At 38.5% G+C, this 15499-nt stretch overlaps 1 protein-coding gene across 13 annotated transcripts in view; it reads right to left on the bottom strand.

Moving 5' to 3' along the window:
* The window catches only part of Ttn (titin), a 274946-nt gene that overhangs the window by 253986 nt on the left and 5461 nt on the right, over nucleotides 1–15499 (bottom strand). For 12 of the 13 annotated variants that reach the window (XM_023719078.1, XM_023719080.1, XM_023719081.1 and 9 more), the window contains exons 4-13: nucleotides 14536–14823; nucleotides 13874–13959; nucleotides 13522–13766; nucleotides 8614–8944; nucleotides 8119–8274; nucleotides 7332–7463; nucleotides 6187–6318; nucleotides 4761–4895; nucleotides 4027–4164; nucleotides 3429–3566 (exon numbers count right to left, since the gene is read on the bottom strand). In XM_023719078.1, coding sequence (XP_023574846.1) covers nucleotides 3429–3566; nucleotides 4027–4164; nucleotides 4761–4895; nucleotides 6187–6318; nucleotides 7332–7463; nucleotides 8119–8274; nucleotides 8614–8944; nucleotides 13522–13766; nucleotides 13874–13959; nucleotides 14536–14823 — 1781 coding nt within the window. The remainder of the gene's footprint in view (nucleotides 1–3428; nucleotides 3567–4026; nucleotides 4165–4760; nucleotides 4896–6186; nucleotides 6319–7331; nucleotides 7464–8118; nucleotides 8275–8613; nucleotides 8945–13521; nucleotides 13767–13873; nucleotides 13960–14535; nucleotides 14824–15499) is intronic. The other variant, XM_004634712.2, reaches the window with a different exon arrangement.

Below are 15499 nucleotides of genomic sequence, written 5' to 3'. Positions count from 1 at the left end.
TCACTGATTATTATTATTATTATTATTATTATTATTATTATTATTATTTTGTGGCTGGCTCAACCTTCCCTGGGGGCAGGACTGGCACAGCATGTGGTGCCAGGGATTGAACCACGGTCCTTGCGGTTGCCTAGCCTTGCCTAAACAGGTGGTTTAGACTGCTGAGCTATCTCACTGGCCCCCTTCACTGATTATCCTTACTATCTTGTCCATGATTAGTCTGGTGCTGATGTAGTGATGCCATGATAAAAGTACACTCAAAACTGTCATTCCCCCATTGAGAAGCATAAATTGCTGCAGAGTTAGAGGGTTGCATGGAAATTTGAAATAAGACAAAGACAAATGAACATGGAATTAGCATGTGATTTTACCTGTGATTCACTAGAAATAAGACTTGTTTACTCTATTAGAAAATCTCCTAACACATGTGAATGAAAATATTATGATTAGAGGAAAAGTGCTATCATGTCTGCGTTCAAGAGAACAACCTCCCACTGAAGTTTGATTTACTAACTTTTTTTTCCCCGAGAATTTAAGCAAAGAAGGAAGTAGATATGTTATTTCTAAGGAAGGAAGTAGATTTCTTTGAATCTGATTGACATAAATGGAAACACAATTGGCAAAAAAGTTTCTTTCAGATAAAGCAAACCAGTTAATGTTTATTGGATCTTATCCTGTCCAACATTTGGAGGTAGCATACTGCAGTAAACCACATAGCCATATCCATCCAGTGCAGTTTAAAAGTGAGGCTATTTTAAGTATCACATCAATATTCAAAAATATTTTATTAATATCTGCTGCAGCAAATAGAATCTAGTAGGCTTCTGAAGTGTGTTTCAAGCGTGCTACCTGCATCTCTTTAAAAATTATTATCTGAACTATTTAAGATATAAGTGAGGCCTTTTAAAAGATAGAATTGGGCTACTAGTGATTGTGGGCTTCACACAGTACTGTGTTTCTTTCCAGTAAAGCTGAAAGTAATCTAATCAGCCTTAAAGGAAATAGGAACTTCAGTTGCAAATACCAACTTCATTTTGTAATGCATCCTAAAATAATCTATAAAATATACATAAGGCTGAAATGGTATACACATTCATTTGTTTGCTTCTTTGTTCTAAACCATATAAACAATTAGCTGACTAATTTTATAGATGTTTTAAAATTTTTATCTTTGACACATAAATACAGTGAATGTTTGATTTTTTAAAAAGTGGTTATGGTAAAAGACATATTGCCAATAATTATGAGATAAGTGTCTTCAAAATGAGGGGAGTATTTTGAGTACTGGCAACTTATATTTTACTGTAATAATTTAAATATTTACCATATATTGGATCACATCTCATAAATATGTGTATGTATTGTTTTACCTGCACACAGATTGCACTGTACTGTGCTTGCTTACCACTTCTCATCTAGCTTGTGACATATGGTAATCAGGATGTTTTGGTTTTATTCATTTTAACAAGAAAATGCAGATTCAAAGAAATTGTCACTTGACTAAAAATTTGACAACAGAAACTATAAATCTTGCTCTTCATATAAAACTTATTTTGGGTCTATATATTCAAAACAGTTAGGCTAGATGTACAGCTACTTTCTCTTAATTCAATGAATAGAAAGATTTGTACTAATAGTGTTTGTGGACAGGATAGCATGTCTGCATCTTGAACAATGAATAACCACTAAGAAGATAACAATATGCAATGTATTAATTATTGAAATTGTCCTACTAATTGGTTTTGAAACTGTCTCATTGTCATTTGTTTCTCAATAAAATTATAAAAAATATAAAAGTTATGCTAAAATCTTTTAATTATAGTCAGAATACTATATAGCATACAGGAATAATAGTATTCCTGTATTTTTTTCTTGAAATAATGTATAGCAAATCCATATGGATTTGGTTGGTGGACAAGTACAACTGAGTACTCTTATAGCTGCTTTTATTTCTTAATAGATTCAGCTATCCTTAATATTTTTGGAACCCAGATAAACAGGGAGACAAATTAGATTAGGAGACCCTGATTTGCACCAGTTAAATGCTGAGAATTAATTTAGGAGACACAAAGAAAAGTATTATTAAATCTGGCCTTTCACATCCGGAGATGCTAACTGCTCTACTGGAGGACCTGACCTGAATCTCATCATAGATAATGTTTTGTTGATGAGTAAAGCAATTAAACAGAACACTAGGAGCACACGGACTCATGATGGATGGAGAAGTATGAAAGCTGATGATGAAATGGGATGAAACAATGTTTTTCACCTCCACAGCATGGGTTTTCATCTCCTCTTGGAAAAGATGTATTTGTTCCTGCTTAAGAGCAACTCCTTCTCTAATCCTTGGCAGTGTGACAGGTTCAGTAGGCTTTGCAGTGTTAACTATTAACTGAGATATGGACATTTGCTCAGCTTCCATCCTTAGCTAATGTTTAACAACAAAAATAAGGCAGTGAATTTCTGTGCATCAAGAACAAAACAAAAATTGATCACTAGATGTATATAGCATAATAAAATTTCCGTTATCTAGAAGATTTCTGACAGGCTGATATGCCATTCAGTATCAGGCCTGGATAAGTTTTAAGTTTATCTTAAATCAACTGTTGGAAAAAAAAAATAAATCAAAGATATCGAGATGGAAAATTACCTTGAGGGAAGTAGATACAGCACATAGGCCATGATGCAAATAACCAACAAACCAGTTGCCTACTTTTAAATACTGTTAAAGCAATAAGAATAAACTTTGGTAAATAGGTGGAGCCAATTATAGTTATGGGCAGTAGCTTAATGCATGGAAATGTCACAGCTACAAATAGATGCCACCAGCTTTTCCTGGCTTATGTGTAATTGTTATGGCTGGATATTTCCTTCTCTAGATTTCAATGTTGCATGTTGCTTTGTATTAGCTACAGCAGGCACTATAATTTTCTGTTTCTTTTCCCATCTGATATAGGGAAAAATAGATAAAGTTTAATATGAAGAAAATGATGGATAATTTACTGAAATAAATTTGTACTTTATAATGTAATAGACTGAATTTATGACTTCTTAAAACACACATCTTGACAGCGAGTTAAAATTCATCACTCATACAACATTTTTTAAAAAATGTTCACGAGTCTCTTAAAATTGGCCTGCATGCAATTTAAATCATGAACTTCTGGAAGATTTTTAGATGTTACTAACAAAAAATATAAAATAATAGCAAAAAGGGAAGTGGGGAAAGGAATATGTAGTAATATTAATAATAAATACTGGGATTTTTTAGTCTCCAAATGCTTAATTATCTAAAAAATAAATTTGGTTAATCATGTCTCATACGTAAAAAAGATCTGGCATTAATATATTATAATAAGAGTTTCACATCAATATTGGTATTAATATATTACCGTAGAGGATTTCACACTCGCAGTACCAATAATCACCTTTTCATGAATAACTTGGCTTTGTTCTTGTCTAGTAGCCATTGCTTCTCTAGTTCTGAGAACCGTCTCTTGTTCTCTGGCTTTAGCAGTGGCAACTGCTACTGTAGACAAGGCGGTTTTCTTGGCCTCCTTTCTCATCTGATTATTATGGTAAAATAAGGTTTAATTTGTATGGGGCTTCAGACACGCATGATAGGACCCTTCCCCCCTCTTCCTGGGGATGTGAGAGAAAGTTATTCAGGGTGAAATACACTGGAGAAATTAATTTTCACTTGGCAGTGTTTGCATATAATGATTACAAATCACAAAATTTAGAAATGTTAGCTATTAAAATTTTTCTAGATGCTTCTCTACATTGTTTTTTAAAAGGTAAACTTCTAACCTACATGCAAAACATAATGGTGAAGAGAACGAATGTGAATATTATAGATGGGTGAAAAAAGGTGCAGAAAGTTAATTGTAATCAGTCACGTTTTATCTTTTGTTTTTAGTTACAGGCTTAAAAGGGCCAATACTGATTAATAACTCATAGTAGTTAATGGTTTACTAGAAATTAGTTTAAAGATGAAATTTTCACATTTTAAATATTTGGATTCACCTTTTCCTGAGTTATTTGGACTTGTTCTCTTTTGGTAGTGATGCCTTCTCTACTTCTTGACACTAAATCTTGTTCTTTGACTTTGGGCGTGACAACTATGACTTTAGGTACCACTATTTTCCTAGTTTCCTTCTTTATCTGGTCATACAGTGAAAAAAGCAAAAAAAATAGTCATTAATATTCATGAACCTCTAAAAAGAAGACAACCTGGAAAAGGAAGCAAATTTCTTCTTATTTCAAGGGCATTTTAATTACACATAAATATATCCTTTGAATGGCTCTGATCATCCATACTGATTCACTGATACAAGTATGAAAATAATGAGACTAATTAAAAGAAAAAGTGTGATTAGCAATGAAAGACTAATAAGTGCTAGTTCTTTTTCACATTGTTATTACTATAATCCATCAAAATTCCAGTAGAGCCACAAATAGTGCCTAGTTCTGCTTATTATCAATTGACTTGTCCACTGGAGTCTACTTCAACAGGAAGATGCTGAAGTGGCTTAAAATGTCATATTAGTAACAATCCAAAGAAAGCCTGAGGATTAGGGCTATGAGGTGACAGTGAAGCCAGATGGGTGGTGACACAGCCTCAAGATTTTGAGCTGGTTTTTTGTGTGGTAAGAAAAGGAAGAGGTGAAGAAGTGAGATTAGGACTCCAGATGGAAATGTTAAGTGGCTTGTGAGTGACATGAGGTAAGTGTGAAGTCACATCAGCAGGACATTGTCACCTGTCCATGACTAAGGTGCATTTGATCATCAATGGCAGTTTCTTCTTGAGCTCCCAGGACTCTTTCTACTTTTGTGAACTCGGCAGTGGCAACTACCACAACGGATGCAGCACTTTTCTCAGTTTCCTGTCTTATCTGGTTTTTAAAGTAAAATCAAGATTTGCATTTCAGTAGGCACACAGAAAAAAATGGCAAGGTGGCCTTGCCACATTCAACAAAATACAGAAGAAGAGAGAAAATAGAATGTTCCTGTTTTAGGGACTTACACTTGTGCTTGTGACAGTTTTTGTTTTCTTGAGGAATGGGCTTATTTTCTGCCCACTAGCCCCTCAATGAATTGTCCTAGGACTGAAAAAGTTTCATCTCTGAGACATGTTGATGTGTGAGGGAATCCTCACAAGGAGGGGTCAACTCACAAGATACCTGTCCAGCTGAGCCTGCCACGCACCCTGTGGAGGCAGCAGTGGGGCGTTATGTCTGTGCCCTTGGTGATGGCAGGTGAGGTCCTTCCCTTACTCTAAGTCTTTCCTTCAGGAAATTTCTCAGGTGAGGAAAATTGAGCCAGCTGCCTCTGGCTAGCTTTTAAAGAAGACAGTGTTCTATGCTAGACCTGTTTTGTTTTATTTTGTGTTTGAAGGAAGCCCTAAGACCACCTAAGAGCTTGAGGTCAAGAGAGGTGAGCATCAGTACCCCGTTGGAAAGAAACTCAAGGAAGAAGTTGGGGCAGATGCCTTTCTACTGATACATTAAGGCTTGACTTCACACAGGGAGAGAAGTGGGTTTCACACTGTTGTAATTGTCCTTATACAGCTCTATGGCACAAAAATAGTCAACTGTCACTCAGTGATTTTTATATAAGACTAAAGGCCACTTTCTTGAAGAGGCGCTGATCTTCTGTAATGTCTGGCATTTCTTCACTCATCTTTGATATTTAGTTAGAGTATTTATGGCTAAGCTATATGTGTGTGTGTGTGTGTGTGTGTGCGTATGCGCATATGTGTGTCTGTGTGTACGTTTACATACACACACAGATACACACACATACATGAATATAGCCATACATATCCTATAGCTGTGTTAGGAGGCATATTTAATCTAAGTGACCAGGGGCTCAGGCTATATATAAAAAAGCTGGACAAAGGTGATACCTATTTTCCACCTATATATGTTCTGGACAGTTCAGAGATGTGTCCCTAAACTCTTCTAGTAGACAATCTCTCCAAAACTAATCAAACAAGCAGAATGCAGTGCAGTGAGAATGAAACTCCCACCATGAACAGTTTCAGTACCAGACATAGAGAAACAACAAAAGAAAACACATGACAAAAACTCAGTTTTGAAATTTTGGTTAGAAGGTACATGCAGCTGACTAGAATGTGATGTTTGTCGATAATCTAGTAGAAGATATTTACAGAATTACACTTACTGTTTCTTGAGTAATTTGCTTTTGTTCTTGTTTTGCAGTAATTTCTCCAGTAATTCTAGTTTCTTGTTCCTTGGCTTTAGCAGCAGAAATTATTACCTTTGGTACAAATGCTTTTTCAGTTTCTTTTCTTATCTGAAATTAATGATAAAAATAATATCTTATTTCCTGACCTCTAATAGAAGTACCACAGTGTCTATTAAATACAACAAATTAGGATTATTAAAAAGTAAAATCCCCTTTCTGGAGCTATCACTAAATAAAATGATCTTATGTTCATTAGTATGACAATGCACTTTCTCTACCTAAACCACAAATTATGCTGCTATCATGAAAAACAAAATTGAATTCAGCACTGCTAAATTGAATTCAATAGGATAGTTACAATTTTCTTTAAAAAGCATTCCAATTTTTATAAAAAGATATATGCCAACGTAATGCAATGATAATTCAAAAAAGTAATCTGTAAGTAATCAAAAAGTAATCTGAGAGAAAGGAGCTTTAGAAAGGAAAGCCAAAGGAGGAACTGCACCTGATCCATTTATTTTACACATAAAAAAGCAAGCATAGATAAGTTATGATCTACATTTCTACAAAGCTTCCCAATTTTCCTAAATAACTGTGATGGTCTGGAACGTCAGGACTTCTCCTCTCTCTGCAAACGCCACCAATCACTGGGCTTTCTCTTTTCACTCTTTCTGGTCATCTGGCTTCCTAAGGCTATGCAGTTGACCCCACGTCAGACCCACGCGTGAACGGGGTGCTCGCCCGCAGGGGTCAGAGCGGCTGCTGAGCACTTGCACCAACACATGTTCGGTGTTCTCTCTCCCTCTTTCCTACCCCTCTCAGCTCTCATTGCTCCTCCTGGCTTTATTCCCTACTCAGTATTAGTATGACCCATGTACGCGATCACAAGAGATGCAGGCGAGACCCCATTACTCTTCCTACAGAACTCCTTCTCATCCACACAAGGGAACTTCTCAGAGACTCCGAGAGGCTTTGGCGTACATACACAGGAGACACATGACAGAGCTTTTTATTAGTATAATAACATGTGCCCTACAAGTGACACCCTTCACGGTAAAATTATCATCTGTGGTGACACATGGAAAAGCACCAGTGAACCTCAAATCAACAGCCATTTGTACCTGCTCATGAGTTACATGCATCTGCTCTTGCTTTGTTGTGATTACTTCTCTGGTTCTTACTTCTTGTTCCTTGGTTTTATCGGCGGCCACTGCTACCTTAGTTACGGCAGTCTTCTCCGCCTCCTTTCTTACCTGATTTTCACACAGGAAAGGAAGGAAATACTTTAACCCATTTTGTATAAAAAGTTACAGTAATATATCAGGATTAAGGCATAAATGTCACACAAGAGAGGATAAGGAGGAAAGCCAGGGTGATTTTAAACTATAATAAAATCATTTTAGATACAAAGTGGGAAATTATCCTGGATTTATGACACTTTCCAGCCATGAATCAAATATCATGTTTGTTTTGGGGAATGTAAAAGTGAAGGTCCTTCGGGGAAGCTTAGAGAAATCTAAAGTCTGCCCTGAAATAGTGGTTTCCATGCTTGGTTTGCAGAGTAACTGAGCTCTGGATTTGACTGGGCTCTATTTTAGCTCCCTCCTTTCTGCCAGCGCTCAGCCTGCCCTAACCATGAGACCTTGGCAGCGTTAGATTTCACTCGTCTCCCAGAGCCCCAGTATTTTTCTGGCCTGCTGTGACCTTGTGATAGCAACAGCTTAAAGTTCTTTGTAATCTCCAGTGAACTTCATCTCAGAAGTTCTAAAGCCCAGGTCACGGTGGGCTCCGTGTAGCTTTCAGAGTGATGTGACATGGGTTGGCCTGAGACTTGGCCCTCCAGGCTGCAGGTAGTGGGTGGAGTGAGAGTGAATGTGTGCCAGCGGGGCTGGCTCCAGGGGTACTGACCTGTTCTTGAGCAGGTTGGACACGCATAGCAGTCGTGGTGGTTGTCCTCTGAGCAGTCTGCTCTACAGCGCTGATAACTGGTTCTCTCACTCTGGCCATATCAACAGCAGCAACAACAGTCGCAACAGCTGCACTCTTATCTGCCTCCTGTTTCACCTGGATGGGAAATGAACAAGTGCAGTATTTTTTTAGATGGTATGCTTAGTACAAAATGTCAATGCACAATGGAAACTGAGCTACCCAAGATAAAATACACTTAAACATTTATGAACCCTAAGAGAAGCCAGGTCTAAAACATTCAAAACAGTGTTTTAAGGAAACCTCACAGATTAGAGCTTTTGTCCCAATCAAGGATGCTTTACAAAGCAGACAACCAAATTTGATCTTCAGTTTCTGGTACTTTTTTAAGTTCCTTTGCACTTTCCATCCTACCCAGAAACCAGGGCAGAGAAGCCAGAAGGTGCAATAAAGAACAAGAAACAGTGACAAGAGTACCTCCTTAGTGCCAGTGGTGACAGTGCCTGCTGTGAAGGAGGCGCTGGCTGACATGCTGGTGGCAGCTCCTGCAGCCCCGCTGATGGTCACTTGCTCCTGGGTGCCATATCTCCCTTCCCACCGCTCTTCTCTTCTGATCTGAGTAGAGCTGGTCACTGTTGTCTCCCTCATCTCAGCCTCAGTTGAGGAGGCCACATAGCCCTCTTGCTTCCAAGGGGGAGGTACTTCGGGGCCGGTGGCTATGGTGGGCGTCTGCGTCTTACGGACTAGTAATGGAGACTTAACAGATCTGATGGGGGATGTGGAGATCCTCCCTGCTGGAGACACGGACCTGAAAAGCAAAGCCAGACGTCAGAACACCAAGCCGAGGAACTCTACAAGTAGTCAGATTCGGACAATACGATACAAGTTGGAAAGTGCTCGAAGACAGTTTTACCTATTCAGAGGGTAAAGCATGTATTGAAAATAACTTGTTTTGAAATCTCTATAAGCATTATTCTTATCTGCTGTAGCCTAGTAAGGGAATCAGACTTAATTCTTAGGAAGCTGAAGAACTTGTATTGGCTCACCTTCCTCACGTTACAAAAAAGAAGAGAAAAAAGATCAAGACTGAAGAAGATGATTTCTTAATATACAGCCAAAGGAGGGATATCTCAAATCCAGCAATCACCTCTGCTTTTCTCTATTTCAAGTTTTGGCTGGTGGTGGGCAGACGTAAGTGGGTATAAGATGAAGAAAGTTTTCTATAATCAAAATTGATTATAGAAAATTTCTATAATCTAAACAACCTTCTATTGTCTAAACAAGGTAAGCATTTTCTCCTTTCCAACTTCCTTTCTGCAGGATTCTCCAGAGTCTTGGTAGCAGCAAATGCCCCCCAGTTTGTTGGTTGTACAGGTAACAGTTTCTGTTACTATTACCTCCCAGAAAGGCCAGTCACTGTGATGCATATTGTAAGAACTGACCAAAGACAGCCAAGGACGCTGCTTCTTGCTTACAGCCCCCTAGAACTCTCCTTCCCTGGGCCTTCGAGGCCTAATGTTCTGGGAATGATCCTAATCAGGGACCATCAGCATAAAATAAATCTGCCTCCACATCCCAGGTGTTGCTGCATCTTCACTGTGCATGGCTCGTGCATTTCCAGGCCGGCAGGATGTTGTCTTGCTGAGTTTTCTCTGGTACCCTTTTGGGCACAGACGGTGCAGTACAGTTTGTAAGCTGCTTATTTACTTTTTATTATTATTTGCTTTTTTTTTGAGGCAGGGTCTCGCTATATAATTCACACTCCTTGAACTCCCTGTGTAGCCCAGGCGGACCTTGAACTGTACACAATCCACCTGCCTCAGCCTTCCTAGCACTAGGACTACAGGTGTGCACCATCACTCCTGCAAAACTGTCACTTCTGTCAAAGTGTGTGTGGGCTGCTCCTTTTTTTTTCATAATTTTATTGATAAACAGATAGCAATGAGACAGTTTCAAATCAAATCGGTAGGACAGTTTCAATAACTAACACACTGCATATATTGGGCTGCTCCTTTTAATTGTTCTATATTTATTTATATTCACCCTCATAGAATACTAAAAACTTCCTTAAAAACTATGATGGAAATTGGCTAATTTTAAGCTTAAAGATTTTGCTTCTTTTTTTAAATTGAACTGGTAAAATAGCTTTTTACAAGACAGTTTTTATTTGTTTTGTAGATGTCTGAGAAGGGTATAAATGCCAAACTCTGGAACTGATTGCTCAAAAACATGATTTATAATGCATAGTAAACTTTTCCAAAACTAATTTTTAACCAGTAAGGTTTACTACATTTTCCTCTCTAGGTGGCAGTATTGACTCACCATTGCATTTTGTTAATTCTGCACACAAAATAAACATTTATAAACGTATTCTGGCACTATACAGGATATTTGGTTTCTACTGAACATAAATGAAACAATTATCCTAATTAACCTCAAAGCATGGCTGATATTTGTTCTAAATTACAAAGTAACTTAACAGTACATTACAACTAACCAGTTTCCTGAAGAAAGGTTTAATCATTTTCTTTAAGGGCTTTTTTTTTTTTTTTTTTTTTTGGGTGGGGGATGAAAATCTATTTGCATTTTATAAATGAGGTTATAATTAAACAAGGAGGAGATCTAAGGAACATGCTTCTATTTGGAAAATGATTGCATTGGAAATATAATGGAGACAAGGTAGGAATAATAGAGGGGCGGTGCCAGTTGACGGAAAGTAGAGACGTGCACTTCTGAGCTTCAACTTCTGCCGTGTTCGTGCTGTTCTGCCTAAAGTGGGTCTAATTCAAAAAGAGTTCAAGACATGATTAGCCTGACAGGAGTGATTAGCAGTGGGCCGCAGGTAAGCCCATGACTGTGAAAATCAATGTAATTTGAGTCATTATAGCAAAGTGCTTATTTCTCCACTTCCAAGAAAAAATAATCACTTGGTCGCAGCTAGATACAAGGTACCTTATTCAGTGAAATATGTTTACTGTAGTTTTGCAACAAAAATCAAGACTAAACCATGAGACATGGAGGGAGTAGTTTATTTTGAATAACCATTATTTTCTACATAAATCGGCATTTTTATTTTCTAATTATTTGAAAGCCAATTTGGGGGACAAGATAATTGGAGTGGCTACTCTCAGAGTACTATAAAGGCCAAAACCTTGCATGGGATCACAGAAATTCTCAGGTCCTTAGGCTTGAGTTTAAAATATCCTGGGGTTGTTATCTACACCCCCAGAAATCCCCTCTGGCCTTCGTTGTGATTTCACAGCAGGCAAACTTAGAAGCAGCTGAGATTGCATTTTTTTTTTTTTCCGTACCTGAGATTGAACTCAGGACCCTACACTTGCCAGGCAAGCACTTATTCTACTGAGCTATCTCCCTGGCCCCATTGAACTTTTTAAAAAGTTGCTTCCTAGAGCTATTTAATTTTATTAATTAATTGATTAATTAATTTTTGTACAGGGTCTCACTAAAGAACTCGAACTCATAATGTTTTTCCTGTCTCAGCCTCACAGTGCTGGGCTTACAGGTGCATGCCACCACGCCTGGACTCGGTTGCTGGCTCAGCGCCCCAGGGCTGGGGCCAGCACAGCATGTGGTGCTGGGGATCAAACCCCAGTCCCTGCACTTGCCTAAGCAGACATTTAGTGCACTGAGCTATCTCCCTGGCCTTGCTAGTATATTTTAGAAACTGAGTTTGTCAGGGTTTCATATTAGTATTTGCCAATATCTTTAATTTTTTAAGTGGACAGAACAATAAAAGTTGGAAGGTAGTGTGTTTTTCATATATTTAACAGACATTTAGATTGCCTCTTGTTTGAATCTTTTCCCACTTTTTCCTTATTTGTGTTAAATGTTTTTTTTTTCTTTAAAAATTTGTTTGTGCAACTGTAGTGTATTTGGTGTAGCAGCTCTTTGCTGTGTCTGCTGTTCACATTCTCTGTAGATCTGCTTGGGTTTTGTCTCCTGAGATCCAGCACACGTAGTCGTCTGGGTTCTGGACTGTTTGTAGGTTTCTATTTTTCCTTCCATAGCCATCATATGTTTGTTTGTTTGTTTGCTTTTTGTTTTGAGAGAGGGTCTTGCTATGTAGTGTAGGCTGACTTTGAACTCACTTAGCCTTAGCCCAGGCTGGCTTCAAACTCAGAGAGATCTGCCTCCCTCAGCCTCCTGAGAACTGGAATTATAAGCATGCACCACCATACCCGGCTGCCCTCATGTGCTTACAGTGATGTCCTTCTTGGCAATGGCCATGAAGTTTCTTATGGGAAAGGTATCTTTACTATTTTTTCCATAAATGCATTGTTTAGTCCTAGCAATGACTGACCTATCTTCCTTCCTTCCTTCCTTCCTTCCTTCCTTCCTTCCTTCCTTCTTTCTTTCTTTCTTTCTTTCTTTCTTTCTTTCTTTCTTTCTTTCTTTCTTTCTTTTGCAGTACCAGGAATTGAACTCAGGACCTTGTGCTTGCCAGGCAAGAGCTTATTCTACTAAGTTATCTCCCTTTATTTTTATGTTATGGAATCTATAAGTCCACTTTTAAAGGTTCTCCTTTATGTTTTCTTAATTTTTTTTTTTTTTTGGTTTTTAGTTGTAAAATTACCTCTTTAATCAAGCTGGAATTTATTTTGTAAATGACATAAGATAAAGATTTATGCTTGTCTCCTTCTATGTGGATATTCAATTGGGTCAGCATACCTTATTACATAAAATATCCTCTCCTTCTCTCTGAATTAAAAAGTTATTTCCATTAAAAATGGATTCTTTACATACTTCATTGTATTTCCAGGTTCTATGTTCTGTTTTAAAATAGAAATATTTTTGTGTTCCTTTGCTTTTCTTTTTTTCAGTGCTGAGATTGATCAAGTCCAGGGCTTCATGCATGTTAGGTAAGTGTTCTACTGCTGAGGTAGGTTCCCTGGCTAATCATTGTGCTTGGATTACAGAAAACTTACAGTAAATTTGAGTATTTTTCAGGTCAACTATCACATTGTTTTGCTTCTAATATTTTTTTTTTGGCAGGGACACATTGTTTATGTGTTTTTTAAATTCCATTTGAATCAACCAAGAAACACGTTTGTTTGTGCAAATGTTCCTTTTCAGTTGCTCATATTAAAGACTTCATCATAGTAAACTAGATCCCAATGTTTGAGACTCTGTAGATAATTTATGCTTGATTACATAATTTCTGAGCCCTGATCAATCAGGCTTGCCTTCTAAAATATCTGCATATTAATGAAGTATAGAAATCCATTTTATTTATAGTGAGGATTTGTGAAAATCTTTTTCAGTCATTTCTGGGTTGACTGCCTTTGGTGCATATGCCCTATTTTTGATTGTGCGGAACTTGATTTCAAGATGCCCAAGAACCCCATCCCTTTCAGAACTGCTTACCTGACAGGAGAAGGGGTCGGGGCCCGCACGTGTCTGACCGGGGAAGGGGAGTGTCTTATCGGGGACGGGGACTGCTGTCGAGCCAGCTGTGCCTTAGCAGCTATGGACGGTGGTGTTGGGGACCTTGACTTTGGCTTCGGGGGAATCCTGGGAGGTGCTTTATGTGGCAGCTGCTGCCCCGTGGCACCATCTATGACCATTTCAACTGTTGCAATTGATCTGGCATCAAAGTGGGCTTCAATTTTCTGCAAAATAAATAAATAAATAAATAAATAAAAACAAAGCTCATATTGAGAAAGAATAGCCAGGGAAACAATCCTAAAGGCTGGGAAACAATGATATAGAAAAATACCTTTTCAATTCTGGTTTGTCTTGTTTCCGAAATCTGAGCAGTCGAAACAATTGTCTTTGTCTTTTTCGCGGGTACTACTTCTTCACCTGCAGAAGGGAGAGATGACTTTTAGAAGGAGAAACATGATTTATTCTAAAAGAGATTCCCTAGGTTGTGACTTTCTTGGTATCTCAATGGGGAGCATACAGAATGCTTGGCTTTTACATGAACATAAACTAAATTTGAAAATTAAGGGCCCAGGGAAATAGCTCAGTAGAATAAGTGCTTGCCTGGCAAGCGCATGGTCCTAAGTTCAATCCCCAGTGCTGAGAAAAAAAAAAAAAAAAAAAGAAAGAAAATTTAAAATATTCACTATTAGATTCAAGTTTACTTAGATTGCTTTTTAAAAATCCATTCTTTGTCAACAATTTGAAAATGTACATAGTTTAATTCAAATGCTTTCATATATATATAATCTAATAACTACAGATTGCTTTACTGCCCAGCTCCTGCCTGGAATCTCAGACATTCTCCTTTTGGGGAAGTTGAAAAGGTAGCTTTGACTTCAACTCCCAGCATTCCTTGGGGGTGATGGCTGATGGGGGCCTGTTATCCCCCACCCCCAACCAGGCCCTATACCAAGCCTGTCCTCTTCTCTCAGTTCCTCCGCCTTCAGCTCATACCTTGAACCAGCAATTCGGCAGTCGAAGTAGCTCTTCCCACGCTATTGGTAGCATTTACTGAATAGGTTCCAGAATCTTCAGGGTATGCTTCAGCAATCAGTAAGCTGTAGAGGTCGTCTTCTTGTGAAATTTGAAAATCAAGGGAGCTCTGGATTTCGGCTCCGTCCCGGTAGAACTTCACCACAGGTGTAGGGATTCCAGTCACTCGCACTTGGAGTCTCACCTGGCTGCCTTGTCTCACTGTCATGCTCTGCAGCCGTTGAGAGAAGTTGGGTGGTGCTGTCTCTGCTGCAGGGGGCAGAGCAGAAAATCAGGCCCAGCATCCAGCATCCTACCCACAGGGTATTTTTAAACAATCACAGCTCCAAGTCCAAAGCCAGTCAACGATGCGCCAAGCCCACATCCTTGACTGTCCTTGAACTCACTCTGTCAGCAAAGAACAGCAAGAAGGGAGCCAGGAGACATCCTATGACATCATTTTTATTTTACTTACTGTATTTTGCTTAGTGGTTGTAGACCACCACATTTTCTTTTTTAAGCAAAGAACCTAGATCTTGTTATTTCTAAGGATCTTTCTTCTACTCCCCAGCCTCACCACATTAATGATTTTGCAAGCTTGGATAAGTTGTGCTACAATGAACACCAGTGGTTGGTGGATTGGGTACACCTGTGACTTATAGAACCATTAAATTCTAATTTAATGTTAAAAACCTAAATTCTTGAATTTGATCAGTATTCAAATAACTCAAACATTTACTTCCATTTAAAATGTTAATCCCAGGGGCTGGTGAGATGGCTCAGTGGTCTAAAGCACCTACTTAGAACAAGCTAAGCTAAGCAAAGCACAGGGACCGTGGTTCAATCCCCCAGCACCACAAGCCAGCCAGCCCCCTGGTGGGCTGAGCTGGCCACACACACACACACACACACACACGCACAAAATAAATAATTTAAAATGTTAATC

This window comes from Octodon degus, unplaced genomic scaffold (assembly GCF_000260255.1).
Source record: "Octodon degus isolate 3935 unplaced genomic scaffold, OctDeg1.0 scaffold00065, whole genome shotgun sequence".
Classification (NCBI taxonomy): domain Eukaryota; kingdom Metazoa; phylum Chordata; class Mammalia; order Rodentia; family Octodontidae; genus Octodon; species Octodon degus.
Note: the sequence above shows the minus strand (reverse complement) of the source record. Positions and strands in the feature narration are given on the sequence as shown.